Source organism: Mustela lutreola, chromosome 15 (assembly GCF_030435805.1).
Source record: "Mustela lutreola isolate mMusLut2 chromosome 15, mMusLut2.pri, whole genome shotgun sequence".
NCBI lineage: Eukaryota > Metazoa > Chordata > Mammalia > Carnivora > Mustelidae > Mustela > Mustela lutreola.
This window is the reverse complement of record NC_081304.1, coordinates 14,075,011-14,093,396: the sequence shown is the minus strand read 5'-3', so window position 1 is coordinate 14,093,396 and position 18,386 is coordinate 14,075,011. Positions and strand designations below refer to the sequence as shown.

The following is an 18,386-nucleotide window of genomic DNA, read 5'->3' as shown; positions in this document are numbered from 1 at the left end:
AAAAAAACAGCAAACAATCCAATTAAAAAACACATATAATAAAAAAATAAAATAAAATAAAAAACACATATAAGATATGAAAAGACATCTCTCCAAAGAAGACATACAGATGGCCAAGAGACACATGAAAAGATGCTCACATTCATCATCAGGAAAATACAAATCAAAACCATAAGACATCACCTCACTCACCTGTCAGAAAGGCTAAAATCATAAACTCGAAAAACAAGTGTTGTTGAGGATGTGGAGAAAAAGGAACCCTCATGCACCGTTGGGGGGGATGTAAACTGGTATAGCCACTATGGAAGACATATGGAAGTTCCTCAAAAAAAAATTAAAAATAGTGGGGTGCCTGGTTGGCTCAGTTAGTTAAGCATATGACTCTTGATTTCAGCTCAGGTCATGATCTCAGGGTCCTGAGATCGAGCCCCATGTTGGGCTCTAAGCTCAGTGCAGAGTCTGTCTGTCTTTCTCCAGCCCCCTGCTAGCTCTCACATACTTGCTCTACTCTCTAAAAATAAATAAAATATATATATTTTTTAAGATTTATTTATTTGACAGAGAGACAGAGAGATCACAAGTAGTCAGAGAGGCAGGCAGAGAAGGGGGGGAAGCAGGCTCCCTGCCAAGCAGAGAGCCCCATGCGGGGCTTGATCTCAGGACCTTGAGAGTATGACCTGAGCCGAAGGCAGAGGCTTAACCCACTGAGTAACCCAGTCGCCCCAAAATAAATAAAATATTAAAAAAAAATTTAAAAACAGAAGGGCACCTGGATGGCTCAGTCAGTTAAGTGTCTGACTCCTGATTTCTGTTTGGATTTTGACCTTGGTTGGAGTCATCATAAACCAATGAGCCCCAAGTTCAGCTCTACCCTCAGTGTGAAGTCTGCTTGAGATTTTCTCCCTCTGCCCCATCCCCAGTTCACTTGCTCTCTCTCAAAAAAAATAAAATAAAACAAAACTAGAACTACCCTACGATCTAGTAATCACACTACTGGATATTTACCCAAAGAATACGAAAATACTAATTCGAAAGGATATGTACCCCTATGTTTACTGCAGCATTATTTACAATAGCCAAATTATGGAAAAAGCCCTCATGTCTATTCAGACAAGAATGGATAAAGGATGGAATATTATTCAATTATAATAAAGAATGAAATCTTGCCATCTGAAACAACATGGATGGATCTAGAGAGCATAGTGCTACAAAATAAGCCAGCCAGAGACAGACAAATACCACATGATTTCATTCATATGTGGAATTTAAGAAATAAAACAAATGAGCAAAGGGGAAAAAATTAACCAAAAAAACAGACTCTTAACTATAGAGAACATAGATGGCTACGGGAGGGAGACAGGTCAAAAGTTAAGGGAGATTAAGAGTACACTTAGCTTTTTTGGGGGTGGAGGGTACTCAGTGAGGGAGTGGGATATAGGGGGAGCAGAGTGAGAGGGAGAAAGAATCTTAAGCAGACTCCATGCCCAGCACAGAGCCCAATGCTCAATCTCACAACACTAAGATCATAACCTGAGCTGAAACCAAGAGTCAGATGCTTGACTCACTGAGCCACCCAAGTGCTCCCAGAGTTCACTTATCTTGATGAACACTGACTAATATATGGAACTGCTAAATCACTATATTGAACACCTGAACTAATATAACACCGTATGTTAACTATACTGAAATATAAGATTTTACTTATTTATTTGACAGAGATCACAAGTAGGCAGAGAGAGAGAGAGAGAGAGAGAGAGAGAGAGAAGGGAAGCAGGCTCCCTGCTGAGCAGAGAGCCCGATGTGGGGCTCCATCCCAGGACCCTGGGGTCATGACTGGAGCCGAAGGCAGAGGTTTTAACCCACTGAGCCACCCAGGTGCCCCTGAAATTAAAATTTTTAAAAAGAATTTCATTATCCAGATTAAAAGTTTCTAATAAGTACCTAGCACTATGTAACAATAATATATACTAAGACCATCACCAAAAAATGTAGTATCAGGCATAAGGAGAATACCCTGGAATCTTCCAGTGGAAAACAATAATCAAAAAAGACCAAAATCAGGATGCCATTAGTAATGGCTCTAAAACTGCACTGTGCAAAAGGGCAGCCACCAGCCACATGAAGGTACTAAGTACTAGAGGCTCATCCAAGCTGAGGCACTCTGTAAGTGCAAAACAGATTCCTGTAAGATCTCAAAGACTTAATTTTAAAATGCTTTTTTAAAAAATTCTATTTATAAAAAAATTTATATTGATTATATGTTGAAATGAGAATATTTTAAATATACTGAACAAAATAAAATATATTTATTAAAACATTCTTTTTACTGAATTTTTAAAATGTGGCTTCTAGCAAATTTAAAATTGCAGCTGAGCTCCCATTTGTGGCTCCCATTGTATTTCTATTCAGCAGTGCTGATCTAGACCTGCAAGACAATGGAGCACTGTATTCACAATTTGGAAAGAAAGTGATGTCTTACCTAGAAGTTTATATGTAGACAATCAAGTGAGAAGACAAAGTATATTTTCAGATAAAATATCAAAGAAATTTTCCCTATCTTTGTACTCTTTCTCAATGAAAGACAGACTACATCAAAACAAAACAAAATAAACAAAAAAATGGGAAGTCACTGAACCTAGAGGAGACAAAGGAAATCCCCAATGTAATGATAAAGGCAAGTTCCCAGACAACTGCGCAGCAGATCTCAGACCAGTTTAGACTACCAGACCAGACTGGAGGAAGAGGACAGAGGTTACAGGAGGGATATCTCCAAGAAGAGAACAAAGCCAGTGGAATTGCTTGTGTGGCTGAATATATGGAGAAATGTTTAGTCCTGGGGGAGACTGGAAATTAACCAACAAGACAGAGAGAACACAACAAATGGCAAAGTAAGACAGTTATAACTCCAGAAAAACAAAAGTTATCAAGAAAGGAAATGTAACCATTGCACACCACAAGACTCAATTATGAATATTTACATGATCATAGTAATGTAAATACAGAACAATGATTTAACCAAAAAGGCTCACGTAACTATACTGGGGACTGGGAGAAAGAAGTGCTACTTGGGCGTTTTGAGTATTGTGGGAATAGGGATGAGAGAGATCAGTTGTAAAAGCTTAATTTTTTTATATGGTAGGAAATGTAAAAATAATACCTAAAATTAAAAGTATATATATATACTAAATCTCTCTTGGCATCTCTCCTCCCACACCCACCCCACATAAAGATGTATAAAATAAGCATGAACAGAAGAAAATACCAGAATAACCAGTCAAAGTTACTCAAAGTAGTTACCTTGAGAATGGGAATCGGGGATAAGAATGGGACAGCAGACTGCATCTTCCCATTAAAAGCCTTACAGTATTATGTGCCTTTTTAGGAAGTTACATAAATATAAATAAAAGCAGCCTACGAAAGCAAAAAGAATGCCTACGAGTGCATCCCAATTATAACTTCTTGTTTATTACTCATAATTGGCCAAAAGTAAATTAATACCTTTACTTAACTGAAAAAAGATGGGGTGGGGCTCTAAGTCGCACATGCATTTTGTTCTCTATAGGCTCATTAGCGGCACTTAGTCTTTCAAAACCAACCAGCTATCAATAAGACAAAGAACCTTTCCATTAGGTTTTGTGTCTCTCTGTGAAGATCAAATTATACCACAGATCAAACTCTGATCATTTTCAGAGATTCTTTTCAAAGACTATATCAAATACTATTGATTCTAAGTTTCGTTGCAAATGAATCATTTAAACCTACAGGTCATAATGCTGATTCCACTTTGGATCAAGGGTATTCTTCACAGTATCTGTAGAATGGCATTGCCCAGATCCATCAACCACCACCTTAGCAAATGGATCAGGAAGTCCTGTGAAAAAAGGGGAAAATTTTTTTTTTAATTAAAGAATATTCTGGCATGGAAAATAGAAGATTAATTGTATAAAGCTCACTACTTACTACAAAAGATTATTCCATTCTTTATAAAAAGTTGAACATTTAGTTATAAATGAAAGTGGTCCATTTTAAAATGAAGATGAAAGTTAATTCTATATTAAAATTAAGATTAAAGTTAATTCTATATTAAATACCAAAAGCTACATTTTTTTTTTCTTGCTCCTATCGCAAAACATTCTCAGCTTAAACTACCAAAGCCTACAGGTTACCTCAAAATGTGGACTTTTTATAGAATTTTACCAGCCCCTTGAGCCCAGGAAGCTTAAAACATTCCTGGCTCTCTGAGAGCCTTCCCAAGGTCTCTCTTAGTACATTTATTTTATTTTTTTTTTAAAGATTTTATTTATTTATTTATAGACAGAGATCACAAGTAGGCAGAGAGGCAGGCAGAGATTGAGAGAGGAGGAAGCAGGCTCCCTGCTAAGCATAGAGCCAGATGTGGGGCTCAATCCAGGATCCTGGGATCATGACCTGAGCCAAAGGCAGAGGCTTCAACCCACTGAGCCACCCAGAGTCCCCTCTTAGTAGCATTTAAAGAAAGAGCTTACTAAAGATCTTTACATAAAAACATGGGCTACAGAGAAATCAAATTAGCCAGAAAGTTTTGATAGCTACCAGGAGTGATGAGAAACTGAGTTAAAAAATCTGATACTCCACCTTTTTTTTTTTTTTTTTTTTTAAAGATTTTATTTATTTATTTGACAGAGAGAAATCACAAGTAGATGGAGAGGCAGGCAGAGAGAGAGAGGGAGGGAAGCAGGCTCCCTGCCGAGCAGAGAGCCCGATGCGGGACTCGATCCCAGGACCCTGAGATCATGACCCGAGCCGAAGGCAGCGGCCCAACCCACTGAGCCACCCAGGCGCCCCTGATACTCCACCTTAAAAGAGGGGAGATAAGAATATGCCAAGGTTACAGGGAGGATGGGGGGGGTGGTTAGTGTACGGGTTGGCGAACCTGGGTGGCTCAGTGGGTCAGGCCTCCAACTCTTGGTTTCAGCTCAGGTCATGATCTCATGGGTTGTGAGACTGAGCCCTGCATCGGGGCTCTGCACTCAGCAGAAGTCCGCCTGAGGCTCTCTCTCACCTTCTGCCCTTCCCCCAGCTCATGTTCACTCTGGCTCTCTCCCTCTCACATGAAAAAAATATATCTTTTTTTAAAAAACGCTGTGGGGTAGGGCACCTGGGTGGCTCAGTCATTACGCATCTGCCTTCAGATCAGGTCAGGATCCCAGGGTCCCAAATAGAGCCCCACATCAGGCTCAATACTCAGCGGGGAGCCTGCTTCTCCCTCTCCAGCACCCCCCCACACCGTGCTTGTGTTCCCTCTCTCACTCACTCTCTCTCTGTCACAAATAAAATCTTTAAAAAAAAAAAAAAATTGTTGTGGGGGAGAGGTGAACCTGAGAATAAACAAGTGTTTGTACTGACTATAAAGAAAACACTTTAAACACTATGTCAGGCACTATTCTAAATGCTTTACTTACACTCAATCTCTTATTCTTCACAATAATCCAATGGGGTAAATACCACTATAATCTCTTCTGATAAGGAAACTGAGGCACAAGAGGATTAATTAACTAGTCCAAGGACAAATAGCACATGACAGAGCCAGGGTCTAAAGTTTAGATTTTTAAAGTCATGCTGCACATATAATCTAATTCTTGATTTCATGCTCTTAACCACTATGCTATGTTATACTCTCATTTATTATGTAGTTCAACAGTGAGTACAAGTAAGAGCTCCGAAAAACAAGAGAACAGCTGGAGTTTGAACAGTTAATCAAAGCGGGGGAGTGGGGAGTATACAGATATGGGACTCACTAGGGCTTTAAAGGACAAACAGGAAGATTGCCAAGAAAGGTATGACAATACTGACAATATCTGAAGGGCTCTGAGGAGTCTAACCAAATCATCTATGCTAATGTGTAAAAGTAAATACTGCTGGTAAGAGAGGCTTGAAAGTCAGAAGATGACTGAAACAGGTAACAGGGAGCCAGGTTCTTAAGCATGGCTGTAAATACATGGTCCTGTTTTTTCACTAGTGGTATTCAGGTAGACTGGGAGAAGGAAAGACTGGTACAGAGAACATCTATGAAGCTGTTGGAAGTTCCACAGAGTAGGATAAAAGAACAGTAAGGTAAGTAAACTCTGCATTAGTGAAGTCACATAAAAAGGAAAGTGACAGTGAAATCAGCTACTCTGAAAGATCTAATGAGTATATAAGAAACTAAAGTAAAAAATGACACTACGGTTTTCAGCCCTAAGTAACAATGAGAAGAGTGATCTTTTGGGGGAAAGAAAAATGAGAAGGTAAAACTTTTTTTTTTTTTTAAGATTTTATTTATCTATTTGACAGACATAGATCACAAGCAGGGGCAGAGAGGCAGGCAGAGAGAGGCGGAAGCAAACTCCCTGCTCAGCAGAGAGCCTGATGCTGGGCTTGATTCCAGGACCCTGAGATCATGACCTGAGCTGAAGGCAGAGGCTTAACCCACTGAGCCACCCAGGCGCCCCAGAAGGTAGAACTATTTATAAATAAAATGATAGAGACAAAAATGACAATTTAGGGGGCACTTGGGTGGCTCAGTGGGTTAGCCTCTGCCTTTGGCTCAGGTCATGATCTCAGGGTCCTGGAATCAAGCCCAGCATCGGACTCTGCTCAGCGGGGAGCCTGCTTCCCTCCCTCTCTCTGCCTGCCACTCTGCCTACTTGTGATCTCTCTCTGTCAAAATAAATAAATAAAATATTTTTTTTAAATGACAATTTAGGCATTAAACATATTTAAGGATAGCAAAGATTTCCTATGGACAGCTGAAAATACTAGAACAAAAATGTTGATAAGTCTTGATAACTAAAGAACTTGTACACCTTGATATCTACATTCTGACATCTTTTTTTTTTAAGTCAAGATACCAATGTGCCAAGACTCAAGGCCAGCCAGAAACTGTGTTGTCAGTTCCCCAATTCTTATGATTCTGTGATCTGTAAACTTCAAATAAGAGAAGAACAAAATTTATGAGTGTCAAGTATTTAAGAAGATACTTGGGAAGTTAGAGTATTGATGTATTTAACTATATATATTTTTTTAAGATTTACTTATTTATTTATTTGACACAGAGATAGAGCACAAGCAGGGGAAGCAGCTGGCAGAGGAAGAAGAAGACTCCCTACTAAGCAGGGAGCCCAGTGTGAGCTCAATCCCAGGAACCTGGGATCATGACCTCAGCTGAAGGCAGATGCTTAACAACTGAGCCACCCAGGCACCCCTTTTTATTTTTTTTAAATCATGTACAAGACATACTTATAGTATTTTAATAATACCTAATTATTTTTAACTGTGTTTAATGGAAAAGTACTTTTCCCTCTGCCCTCGATAACATTAAGTATTTTCTCCTGAAGGAATCCATTCTATCTTGTTTTGATTCTACTATCTCAAAAAACATATAAATGTATGTTTGTAAGCAAAAACAAAACAAAAACCACATTTCGAGCTTTCCTTTTAGATGTTTAACCAGTTATATAATTATAGACTAAGGAAAACTTTTTCACACAAACCACTACATATGGCTTCCAAATCCTTAAGTATAAAATTCTCAGTCCTGGACTCCTACATTTCTCTTCTGTTCAATAATACAAAATACAAGCTCTACACCCTAACATCAACAACAAAAATACCTAAATTTCAACTTACCTGGTTATATTACTCCACAAAAATTTAACTTGAGAGCCAAGTTACTATAAAGTAGTCAAACGCTATCAAGTTTTCTGACGTGAGTGAGACCTCTAGTGGTAAATATAAAGTGGCTAAGTTATTTTCTGTATTTTTAAACATTTCTCAATTATCCCCATCACTTCTGAGTCATATAAAAATAGCTAAAGCTCAAGACTTTTTCGCTATACAAATGTACTTGGACTACAAATAATAATGAAACAAAATCTTCAACTTAGAAGTGTGCTACTTTCCAGAGAAATCAAAGTTGTTGCTTTTTAAGTAGGCTCCATGTCCAGCACGAAGCCCAGTCTCGGCACTTGAACTCATGACCGTGAGATCAAGATCTGAGATCAAGAGTCTAACACTCAACCACGTGAGCCATCCAAGTGCTCCTAAAGCTTTATTTTTTTTTTTTTTTAAGATTTTATTTGACAGACAGAGATCACAAGTAGGCAGAGAGGCAGGCAGGGGGTGGAGGGGAAGCAGGCTCCCTGCTGAGCAGATAGCCCGTCGAAGGGCTCAATCCCAGGACCCTGAGATAATGACCCAAGCGAAGGCAGAGGCTTTAACCCATTGAGCCACTCAGATGCCCCTAAAGCTTTAATTTTTGATGGGGGGGGGGGGGATCACCAACCATCTTGGTTTCGAGTGACTTCAATTTGGCCCTTACATACAGCACCTTAACACAATAGCTTATACACAAATCTTTTATTTAAATGTTGCATAAAAAAGAAAAAAATATACTAATGAAAACATTCTTGGGGCACCTGGGTGGCTGAGTCTGCTAAGTGTCTGCCTTAGGCTCAAGTCATGATCTCACGATGCTGGGATCCAGCCCTGTGTTGGGCTCTCTGCTCACCAAGGAGTCTGCTTCTCTCTCTCCCCCTCTCTCTCTCCCTCAATCTCTCTCTCTCTCAAATAAATAAATAAATAAATAAAATCTTTTTAAAAAAGAAAACCTACTTGAAAAAACAGATAATGGATAAACAGGTACGTGACAAACTTAATGGTAGAATCCAGATGGTGGATATTCACTATAAAACTCTCTACATGTTCCTATATGTTGAGAAACTTTTCCTTCTAAAATTGTGGGAGAAGGGGAAGGAACTTTTTTTTTAAGACTTTATTTATTTGACAGACAGAGATCACAAGTAGGCAGAGAGGCAGGCAGAGAGAGGGAGAAGTAGGCTCCCTGCCGAGCAGAGAGCCCGATGCAGGACTTGATCCCAAGACCCTGAGATCATGACTTGAGCCAAAGGCAGAGGCTTAACCCACTGAGCCACTCAGGCACCCAAGGAACTTATTTTTTAAAGCCAATAAGCTTGCAAACAATTCTAAAAAACGAATTAGCAAAACTTTTTTTTAGCAAGGGTAGATACCCAAGATAAATAGTATTATCTCAAATTACACAAATTACAGCACCTGGCTTTGTATTTTTTTCCTATAATTAAATATATACACACATACATAGTTCATCAGTCTATATAGTCAAGCTTGATATTAAAATTTACTCTTCTCATTCAACATGATTTAAACCTCGTTACAAACACTTTACATTTTGGTGTCAATGATAATTGCACTCTGATAATAGACACTCCCACTCAAATTTCATTAAGAGATTTAGGAAGTATCATAATTCTTTCTCTGGAATTAATGTGGGCAACCCTCAACTTATAAACAGACCAAAGATGTAAATCTACCACAGCAGAGGCTGTTCCCACTGTGAACCCGAGAGATGGCCCACCCCTGGCTGCGTGTCTTCTGAAGGCCTCAGGATTGGCTTTCCTATTTCCCTTTCCAGAACCATCAAGTGTTTCTTCCATTCTGGTTTTAAATATAATCACATAGTTTCCCCTAATTTTCTTATCTCTGGAGCAAATTCACAATTCTTTAAGAATTTTTTTTTTAATATTTTATTTATTTATTTGACAGAGAGATCACAAGTAGGCAGAGAGGCAGACAGAGAGAGAGAGGAGGAAGCAGGCTCCCTGCAGAGCAGAGAGCCCGATGCGGGACTCGATCCCAGGACCCCGAGATCATGACCTGAGCCGAAGGCAGGGGCTTAACCCACTGAGCCACCCAGGCGCCCCTTTAAGAATTTTTATTAACATTTACACCTACACCAATGAAAAAGAGAAAGAATTCAAGAAGGAACTCCTTTTCCTACCTACAACTTAAGGGCAGATGAAGATCATAAGTGATAATAATTGGCTCTCCGAGGTTTATCAAAAATTAAAGGAAGATTCCTCTAGATTTTCTCAGAAAACTGAAACAAGGTTAACTGGATAGTTACTAGAGAAGATGTGTCTTGGGACTTTGGAAGAAAGAACAAACTTGGGAAGGAAGGTTGGGAGACAAAACAGAAGATTTTATCTTTATTTATTTTATTTTTTAAAGATTTTATTCATTTATTTCACAGAGAGAGATCACAAATAGGCAGAGAGACAGACAGAGAGAGAGATGAGGAGAAGCAGGCTCCCTGCTGAGCAGAGAGCCCTATGCGGGACTCGATCCCAGGCCCCTGGGATCATGACCTGAGCCGAAGGCAGAGGCTTAACCCACTGAGCCACCCAGGTGCCCCAGATTTTATCTTTAAAACCAGGGCAGATGTCTCGGAGAGTGCAGAAGCAACTGTAAGCGTAGGCAATTCCTCACTCTCCTCCCTTTTTTCCTTGTCACTTGCCTATCTGATCCTATTTGCCACTCTGCAGCCCTCCTAGAATAGATCCTACCTCAAACCAACCTTTAAGAAGAGTAAAAGAGAGAGTTGCCTGGGTAGCACAGTCAGTTAAGCGGTTGCCTTTGCCTCAGGTCATGATCCCAGGGTCCTGGAATCCAGCCCCACAGCAGGCTACTTGCTCAGCAGGAAGCCCACTACCTGTCATTCCCCCTGCCTGTGCTTGTTTTCTCTCTCTCTCTCTCTCTCTCTCTCTCTGTCAAATAAATAAAGTCTTAAAAAGGGGGGGGTGTAAAAAAAGAGTATACATCGGCTACTAGGTTATTAGTGACAGGGATGAAATAGGTAGTTCAGCAAAAGCCTGCGAATGTATTGTGTGGTGGCAGCATGGAGAGAGGCCAGGGGTCTCTGCTGCTGGGACATGCAGTAGTGTGGAGGGCACAGGGTGCATAAATTGGAGACCGCTTAAAACTTTCTTAACTATGTCCCAAATTATCCTAATTTAACTCCTTTCCCATATAAACACAGACACCAAAAAATTTTCTAATGACAGAAAGGTTTATAAGATGTTCTTTTACAAACTTTAATTCTGGTTTTCTCTAGAAATTTAAAAAGAAAATTTCAAGTGAAATGAATTAAGTATGATTTTAAAATGCATCATGAGCTCATTAATTCTTTTAATCAAACCCCTGAAAATTAAGTAATATCATATTAAATTAACACATATAGCTAGTTTTTGCTGGATGGTAGAACTTGAATTTTAAAATCTAATGAAACTTCTCAATTTATAATTTCAAATATTTTACATATAAAATTTGATTGGCTTAGAGTTCTTTACTAAAAATTGTATAATTTTTACTCATTTATATATTTTTGAATTTTCTTTACTCAGTAATTTAAAGCTATTATGAAATATGGTATTATACAGGGTAAAGATTCTAAACACATGGGAGGGGTTCTTCCCAATCCTCCCTCACAAAACTTAATCCTAAATAAAGCCACCAAAAAAATATGACAACTTATTGGCAAAGAGACTTGCAAATATGGGAACCAAATGTCTGCTTTGGAGTTTGAGACACAGAGCATCTATGATCGAATGTGGCAAAGATTTCTTTCCTACACACTCTGGAAATTCCAAGCAGGCTGAATGACTTCTCTACTTTCCAAGGAATCATGACTGTCTGAATAAAATTTCCTATAAAATGTTAGAAAAGAAAAAGAAGTGTTTACAAAATAATCTCTACTTTTCTAGAAACCTAGTACTATATGCACACCCTCAATATTCTTTACACATACCCCACAGACACACTTACACATATTTCACACAAATATGTGGGAGGGGTAGATAAAAGGAAAGGGACTAAACCTAAAAAAGGCACAAAATCCTCTTAAAAAAAAAAAAAACAAGTACTGCCAAAAGGCTCTGAACCAAAGCATTCATAAAACAGTACTGAGTAGATTTCTTAATAGAGTACTCACTAAGCCAGACAATTCTGAAAATGTTATCCAAAAAGTCTACATACAACATACAAGATTTAAAGTTAATTTACTTACGGAAAAAATCCTTTTTCACCAAGTTTTTTGCACAGAGTACTGTAAAGGAAACAAAAAAATACATGGAAAGAATTAAAATGGTTAAAACTGCACTGTCAAAAGGTTCATTTTAAAACACTAAAAACACCAGAGAACAATAATTAAACACTAACTACAGCAAAGTATGAAATATGATCACAAATTTTTATTAAAGACTAGCAAAAGACAGCTAAACCAGGGCTGCAACTTCAGCAATGATCACCAGTAACAGCTGAGGGCCAGAAAGTTTATAAATCTGATATTCTAATAAGGATTGACTTCCAATCAATCTTCCATCAAGATTTATCTCAGAGGAGCTCAGTGAAAGGGGAAAACAGTTCTAAGAAGGAAATATGTAAATTTAGGTTGACATATTTTTAAAATGAAATGATTTTGTACTGATCATAATTTTATACGTATCATAAATAAGATAGGGCTTTCTTGATATAAATGAGATTTTTTAAAAATAACATTCTGTATTTACTCTTCATCTAACTCCACAGAAATTTTACAGGACATAAATTACCTTCTCCTAAATCACCAGTTCAGTGACAAGACAGATTATTGTATCTACCAAAAATTGAAAGTTAATACATTGAGCTAGATATCCCAAATTCACATTCTCTGCATTACCTTGTATTAATTATTATTTTTATGGAGATGGATGCACAACCTTGTCAATATATTAAAAGCACTAAATTACACACTCTAAAGGGGTGAATTTTATTGTATGGGATTATGTGTTAATTAAAAATTACTGCTTATGTTGAATCAAACTTAACTTCTTTAATTCAAGCTTATTACAAGAGAAGGGGAAACATCAATTTCCATATGTTTCTAATTTATAAAATATCTGTAAATGTAATGTTTGGTTAATTTCTACCCACTTCTACTCAGTTTAAATGGCCTGTTCAATTAATTACAACTATTTAAAGTTTAGTATGTAAAGTTCATTTAACATAACAAACTTCGGCAACAAGTTAAAATATAATCACTTTAAAAGTTCAAATAAAAATCATTCTCAAGACAGATCTCAGTGGCAAATGAAAAAAATTATTAAGTAAGCACAAGATACTGCTTTACTAGTCAGAGTTTCTTGGACCCTGTCTTAGAAACAGTTTTATTTTTAAAAAACATAAAAATTCAATCATGAAAACTAAGGGCCATAACTAAGAGTACCAAATCATAAACTGGATTTAAAAGAACTTCTCCCTAAGCCTTCGTTATCATCATGTAAACTGAATAATCCAAATTATAATCTTCAGGACTGATGAGATAATAGTTTTTTTTTTAACCAAGATCCTATGATTACATTAATGAAATGATTTCACATCCTACTTTAGAGAAACAGAAAATACATGTGAATTCTCCAACTTCTTATCACTAACTCTTCAAACATGTTTTGATACTCATTCTTTTTGTCTTGCTTCCACTTACAATGTCCACCCTCCTGTCTAACACTGTCCTTCCTCCTCCTGTGCTCTAGATCTCACATTCAACCCACCACTGGTCTCTCATCTCCTCTACTGACAAATCCTTGTCGGCATTTCAACATCTCTCCAGACACCATCCTATCTCTTTTCCTTCATAATGAAACTACTGAAAGAACTGTCTATATTTTGCAACTCCATTTTTCTTTTGGATCCAGAACTTTTATTATCACAGTATTATTTAAATGTTAACTACCAATATATATTACTATATATTTCATATTATTTTTAAAGTATTGCTTTTTTTTTTCCATTTATACCTGCATTAATTATTTTTTTTTAATGGAAGTATAACAACATACAGTGTTATCTTTGTTTCGGGTAAATATAATGATTCAGTGGTCATCAGGATTGCTCTTAATCCCCTTTATCTATTTCCTTTCCCTACCTATCTCCCCTCAGGCAACCACCAGTTTGTTAAGAATTTGATTGGGGGGGACGCCTGGGTGGCTCAGTTGGTTGGACGACTGCCTTGGGCTCAGGTCATGATCCTGGAGTCCCAGGATCGAGTCCTGCATTGGGCTCCCAGCTCCATGGGGAGTCTGCTTCTCCCTCTGACCTTCTCCTCATTCATGCTCTCTCTCACTGTCTCCCTCTCAAGTAAATAAATAAAATCTTAAAAAAAAAAAAAAAAAGAATTTGATTGGAGGTTTTTTTTTTCTGTTTGTTCATTTACTTCTTAAAGTCCACATGAGTGAAATCATGGTATCTTTCTCTGGCTTATTTCATTTAGCATTAAACCTTCCAGGTCCATCCATGTTGTTGCAGATGGCAAGAGCTCGTTCTTTCTTATGGCTGAGTAATATTCCATCATGCATCTTTATCTGTTCATCTATCAATGAACACTTGGGTTGCTTCCATATCTTAGCTATTGTAAATAATGCTGTAACAAACATAGGTGTGCTTATGTCTTTTCAAATTAATATTTCCATTTTCTTTGGGTAAATACCAGATCATATGGTAATTCTATTTTTAATTTTTTTGAGAAACCTCCATACTGTTTTCTACAGTGACTGCATTCTACCAACAAAGCATGAGGATTCCTTTTTCTCCACATCCTCACCAACACTTGTTATTTCTTGTCCTTTTGATTCCAGCCATTCTGACAGATATGAGGTGATATCTCATTATGGTTTTCATTTACATTTCCCTGACGGTTAGGGATATTGAGCATCTTTTCATGTATCTCCTGGCCATCTGCATGTCTTCTTTGGAAAAATGTCTATTCAGGTCCTTTGCCCATTTAACAGAATTATTTGTGGTTTTTGCATGTTGAGTTGTATAAGTTCTTTATATATTTTACATATTTACCCTTATCAAATCTGTCATTTGCAAATATTTTCTCCCATTCAGTAGAATGCCTTTTTGTTTAGCGGATGGTTTCTGTGGCTGGGCAAAAGCTTTTTATTTTGGTATACTCCCAAAAATTTAACTTTGCTTTTGTCTCCCTTGCCTGAGGAGACATACCTAGAAAAAATGTTTTCCACGGTCAGTGTCAAAATTACTGTCTATGTTTTCTTCCAGGAGTTTTATGGTTTTTGGTCCCACATTTAGGGTCTGTAATCCACTCTATTTTTGTATGTGGTATTAGAAAGCAGCCCAGTTTTCCTAGCACCATTTGTTAAAGAGACTGTCACAAATTAGTTGACCATTATCAGTGTAGGTTTATTTCTGGGCTCTCTATTCTGTTCCTTTTATCTATGTGTCTATCTTGTGGCAATACCATACTATTTTGATTACAACAGCTTTGTAGCATATTTATTTTGAAATCTGGGCCTGTAATACCCCCTCCATTTTTATTCTTCTTTCTCAAGATTGCTTTGACTATTCAGGGTCTTTTGTGGTTCCACAAAAATGTTAGTATCATTTGTTCTAGTTCTATGAAAAAGGTTGGTATTTTAATAGGGATTGCAAAAAGTCTTTGGATTGCTTTGGGTAGTATGCATATATATTTATATCATATCGTTCTTACAATCCATGAACATGGAATATCTTTCCATTTATTTGTGTCATCTCCAATTTCTTCCATCAGTGTTCTTCAGTTTCTGGGAATACAGGTCTTTCACCTCCTTGGGTAAGCTTATTCACAGGTATTTTATTCTTTTTGGTACAATTATAAATGGGATTGTTTTATTAATTTCTCTTTCTCCTACTTCATCATTAGTGTATAGAAATGCAATGGATTTCTGTATATTGGTTTTTATCCTGCAACTTCACTGAATTCATTTATCAATTCTAGGAGTTTTTTGGTGGAATCCTTAGGATTTTCTATATATAGTATCATATCATCTGCAAATAGCCAAAGTTTTACTTTTTCCTTACCAATTTACCTTTTATTCCTTTTTTTTTTGTCTAATTGCTGCAGCAAGGAGCTAGGACCTCCAGTGCTAATACTGAATAAAAGTGGTAAGAGTAGACATCTTTGTCTTGTTCCTGATTTTAGAGGAAAAGCTCTTAATTTTCCCCCCTCAGGACCAGAGGAACCTAACAGGTATACACAGAACATTTCATTTGAATACACGTTTTCCAGTACACATGGAACATTCTCCAGGACAGATCACAAGTTAGGTCACAAAACAGGGCTCAGTAAATTCAAAAAGACTGAAATCATATGTATTTTTTCCTAACACAATAGCAATCAATCAAAAGAAAAAAGTCTGGGGGCGCCTGGGTGGCTCAGTTGGTTGGACGACTGCCTTCGGCTCAGGTCATGATCCTGGAGTCCCGGGATCGAGTCCCACATCGGGCTCCCAGCTCCATGGGGAGTCTGCTTCTCCCTCTGACCTTCTCCTTGCTCATGTTCTCTCTCACTGTCTCTCTCTCAAATAAATAAATAAAATCTTTAAAAAAAAAAAAAAAAAAAAAAAAAAAAAAGAAAAAAGTCTGGAAAGAACACAAATATATGGAGGTTAAATAATATGCTACTAAATAATGAATGGGTCAACCAAGAAATCAAAGAGGAAATCAAAAAATACATGGAGACAAATTAAAGTGAAAATACACCATCCAAAACTTTGGGATGCAACAAAAGATGTTCTGAGAGGGAAGTTTATAGCAATACAGGCCTACCTCCAGAAATAAGAAAAATAAACATACAACCTAACCTTATATGTAAAGGAACTAGAAAAGGAAGAACAAAGTCCAAAGTCTATCAAAAGAAGGAAATAAAGAACAGAAATCAATGAAATAGAAACTAAAAAACAAACAACAACCAAAAAAAAAAAAAAAGAGAGAGAGAGAGAGAAAAGCTCAAGGAAACTGGGAGCTAGTTCTTTGAAAAAATAAGCAAAATTTTATTTTGTCTGGATAAAACTTTAACCAGATTCATCAAGAAAAAGAGAAGATTCAAATAAATAAAATAAGAAATCCTGGAGTTAGATACCAACAAACACCAGAGAAACACAAAAGATTATAAGAGAATATTACGAAAAATGTTATGCCAACAAACCGGACAACCTAGAAGAAATGGATAAATTCCTGGACACAAAGAATCTTCCAAAACTGAATGAGGAAGAAACAGAAAATCTGAACAGATGAAGTACTGATAAAATTAACAACAATCAAAATAATCAAATTTTGATGATAATCTAAAAGCTTCCAACGAACAGAAATCCAGGACGAGACAGCTTCACGGGTGAATTCTATCTATTTATTTATACATACCAGACCCCAGTTGTCTTTTTTTTTTTTTATTAAATTTTTATTTATTTGACAGAGACAAAGTGAGAAAGGGAACATAAGCAGGGGGAGTAGGAGAGGGAGAAGCAGGCTCCCTGCCGAGCAGGGAGCCCAATACACGGCCGGATCCCAGGATTCTGGGATCATGACCTGAGCCAAAGGCAGACACTTAACGACAGAGCCACCCAGGCACCCCTCTATCAAACATTTTAAGAAAAGTTCTTCTCAAACTATTCCAAAAAAACAAAAGGAAAGCTACCAAATTCATTCTGTAAGGCTGGCATTATCCTGGTACTAAAACCAGACAAAAACACTATAAAAAAAAGAATACCATAGGCCAGTATCTCTGAAGAACAGAGATGCAAAAATCCCCAACAACGTATTGGGAAACCCAATCCAACATTGTATTTAAAAAAATCATTCACCACAATCAAGTGGGATTTATCCCAGGGATACAAGGGGCAGTTCAATATTCACAAATCAATCAAGACGATGAATCACATTAACAAGAGAAAGGATCAAAACCATACGATCATCTCAATAGATGCAGAAAAAGCACCTGACAAAGTACAACATCCATACATAATAACTCTGAACAAGTAAATTTAGACAGACTCCACTTCTTCACTTCCCACTAATGCCTTAATTCACTGTAATTTGGCTTTCTTGCTCACCATTTCCCTTACATGGCTTTTCCATTACTAAATCCATCTGATGGACAACTTTCATTATCACCCCTGACCCCTGAGAAGCAGTTGCCATTACTTCTGCTTCTGGAACCCCTCTTTTCTTTTGATTTCTGTTCAACAGCACATTCACCTGGTTTTATACCAGACATAAAATTCATTCTCAAACCTCTTTGCTTAATCTTTTTCCTATACTCCGCCCATGGAAATTGAGGTTCGTCAGGACTGTTGGCCTAGATCCTCTTCTTTTACTCTATAACCTGAGGAGCACAGAAGCCCATCTTTGGAATTATACATAAACTGTTATATGCATGTGTACTCTTCTGGGGAAAGAATCCACATTTTTTCCTAGGAGAAAACTCATGGCCTAACAGACTGACAAAGCTCTTCCTCCCCTCTCAAAAAATAAATATGAAGAGCTACATTTCATACATTATACCTGGCCTTTAGCATTCTGGTGACACCTAGATATAAAGACCCAATCTTAACTCTCTCCTAAACTTCACATCCATACAGGGCCCCAAAATAAAATCACCATCTTGTCCTCCCCAAAAACTGCTCTTCCAGTTTACTTTCTTTCCATAAATAACCTTGCTTTTCACTCCACTGCTCCAG

The 18,386-nt window shown here is 37.4% G+C and overlaps 1 protein-coding gene across 1 annotated transcript in view; it reads right to left on the bottom strand.

Moving 5' to 3' along the window:
* The window catches only part of SMURF2 (SMAD specific E3 ubiquitin protein ligase 2), a 121,837-nt gene that overhangs the window by 45,930 nt on the left and 57,521 nt on the right, over positions 1-18,386 (bottom strand). Inside the window, exons 2-3 of the mRNA XM_059150232.1 lie at positions 11,900-11,938; positions 3,763-3,871 (exon numbers count right to left, since the gene is read on the bottom strand). Of these exons, the coding sequence (XP_059006215.1) occupies positions 3,763-3,871; positions 11,900-11,938 (148 nt within the window). The remainder of the gene's footprint in view (positions 1-3,762; positions 3,872-11,899; positions 11,939-18,386) is intronic.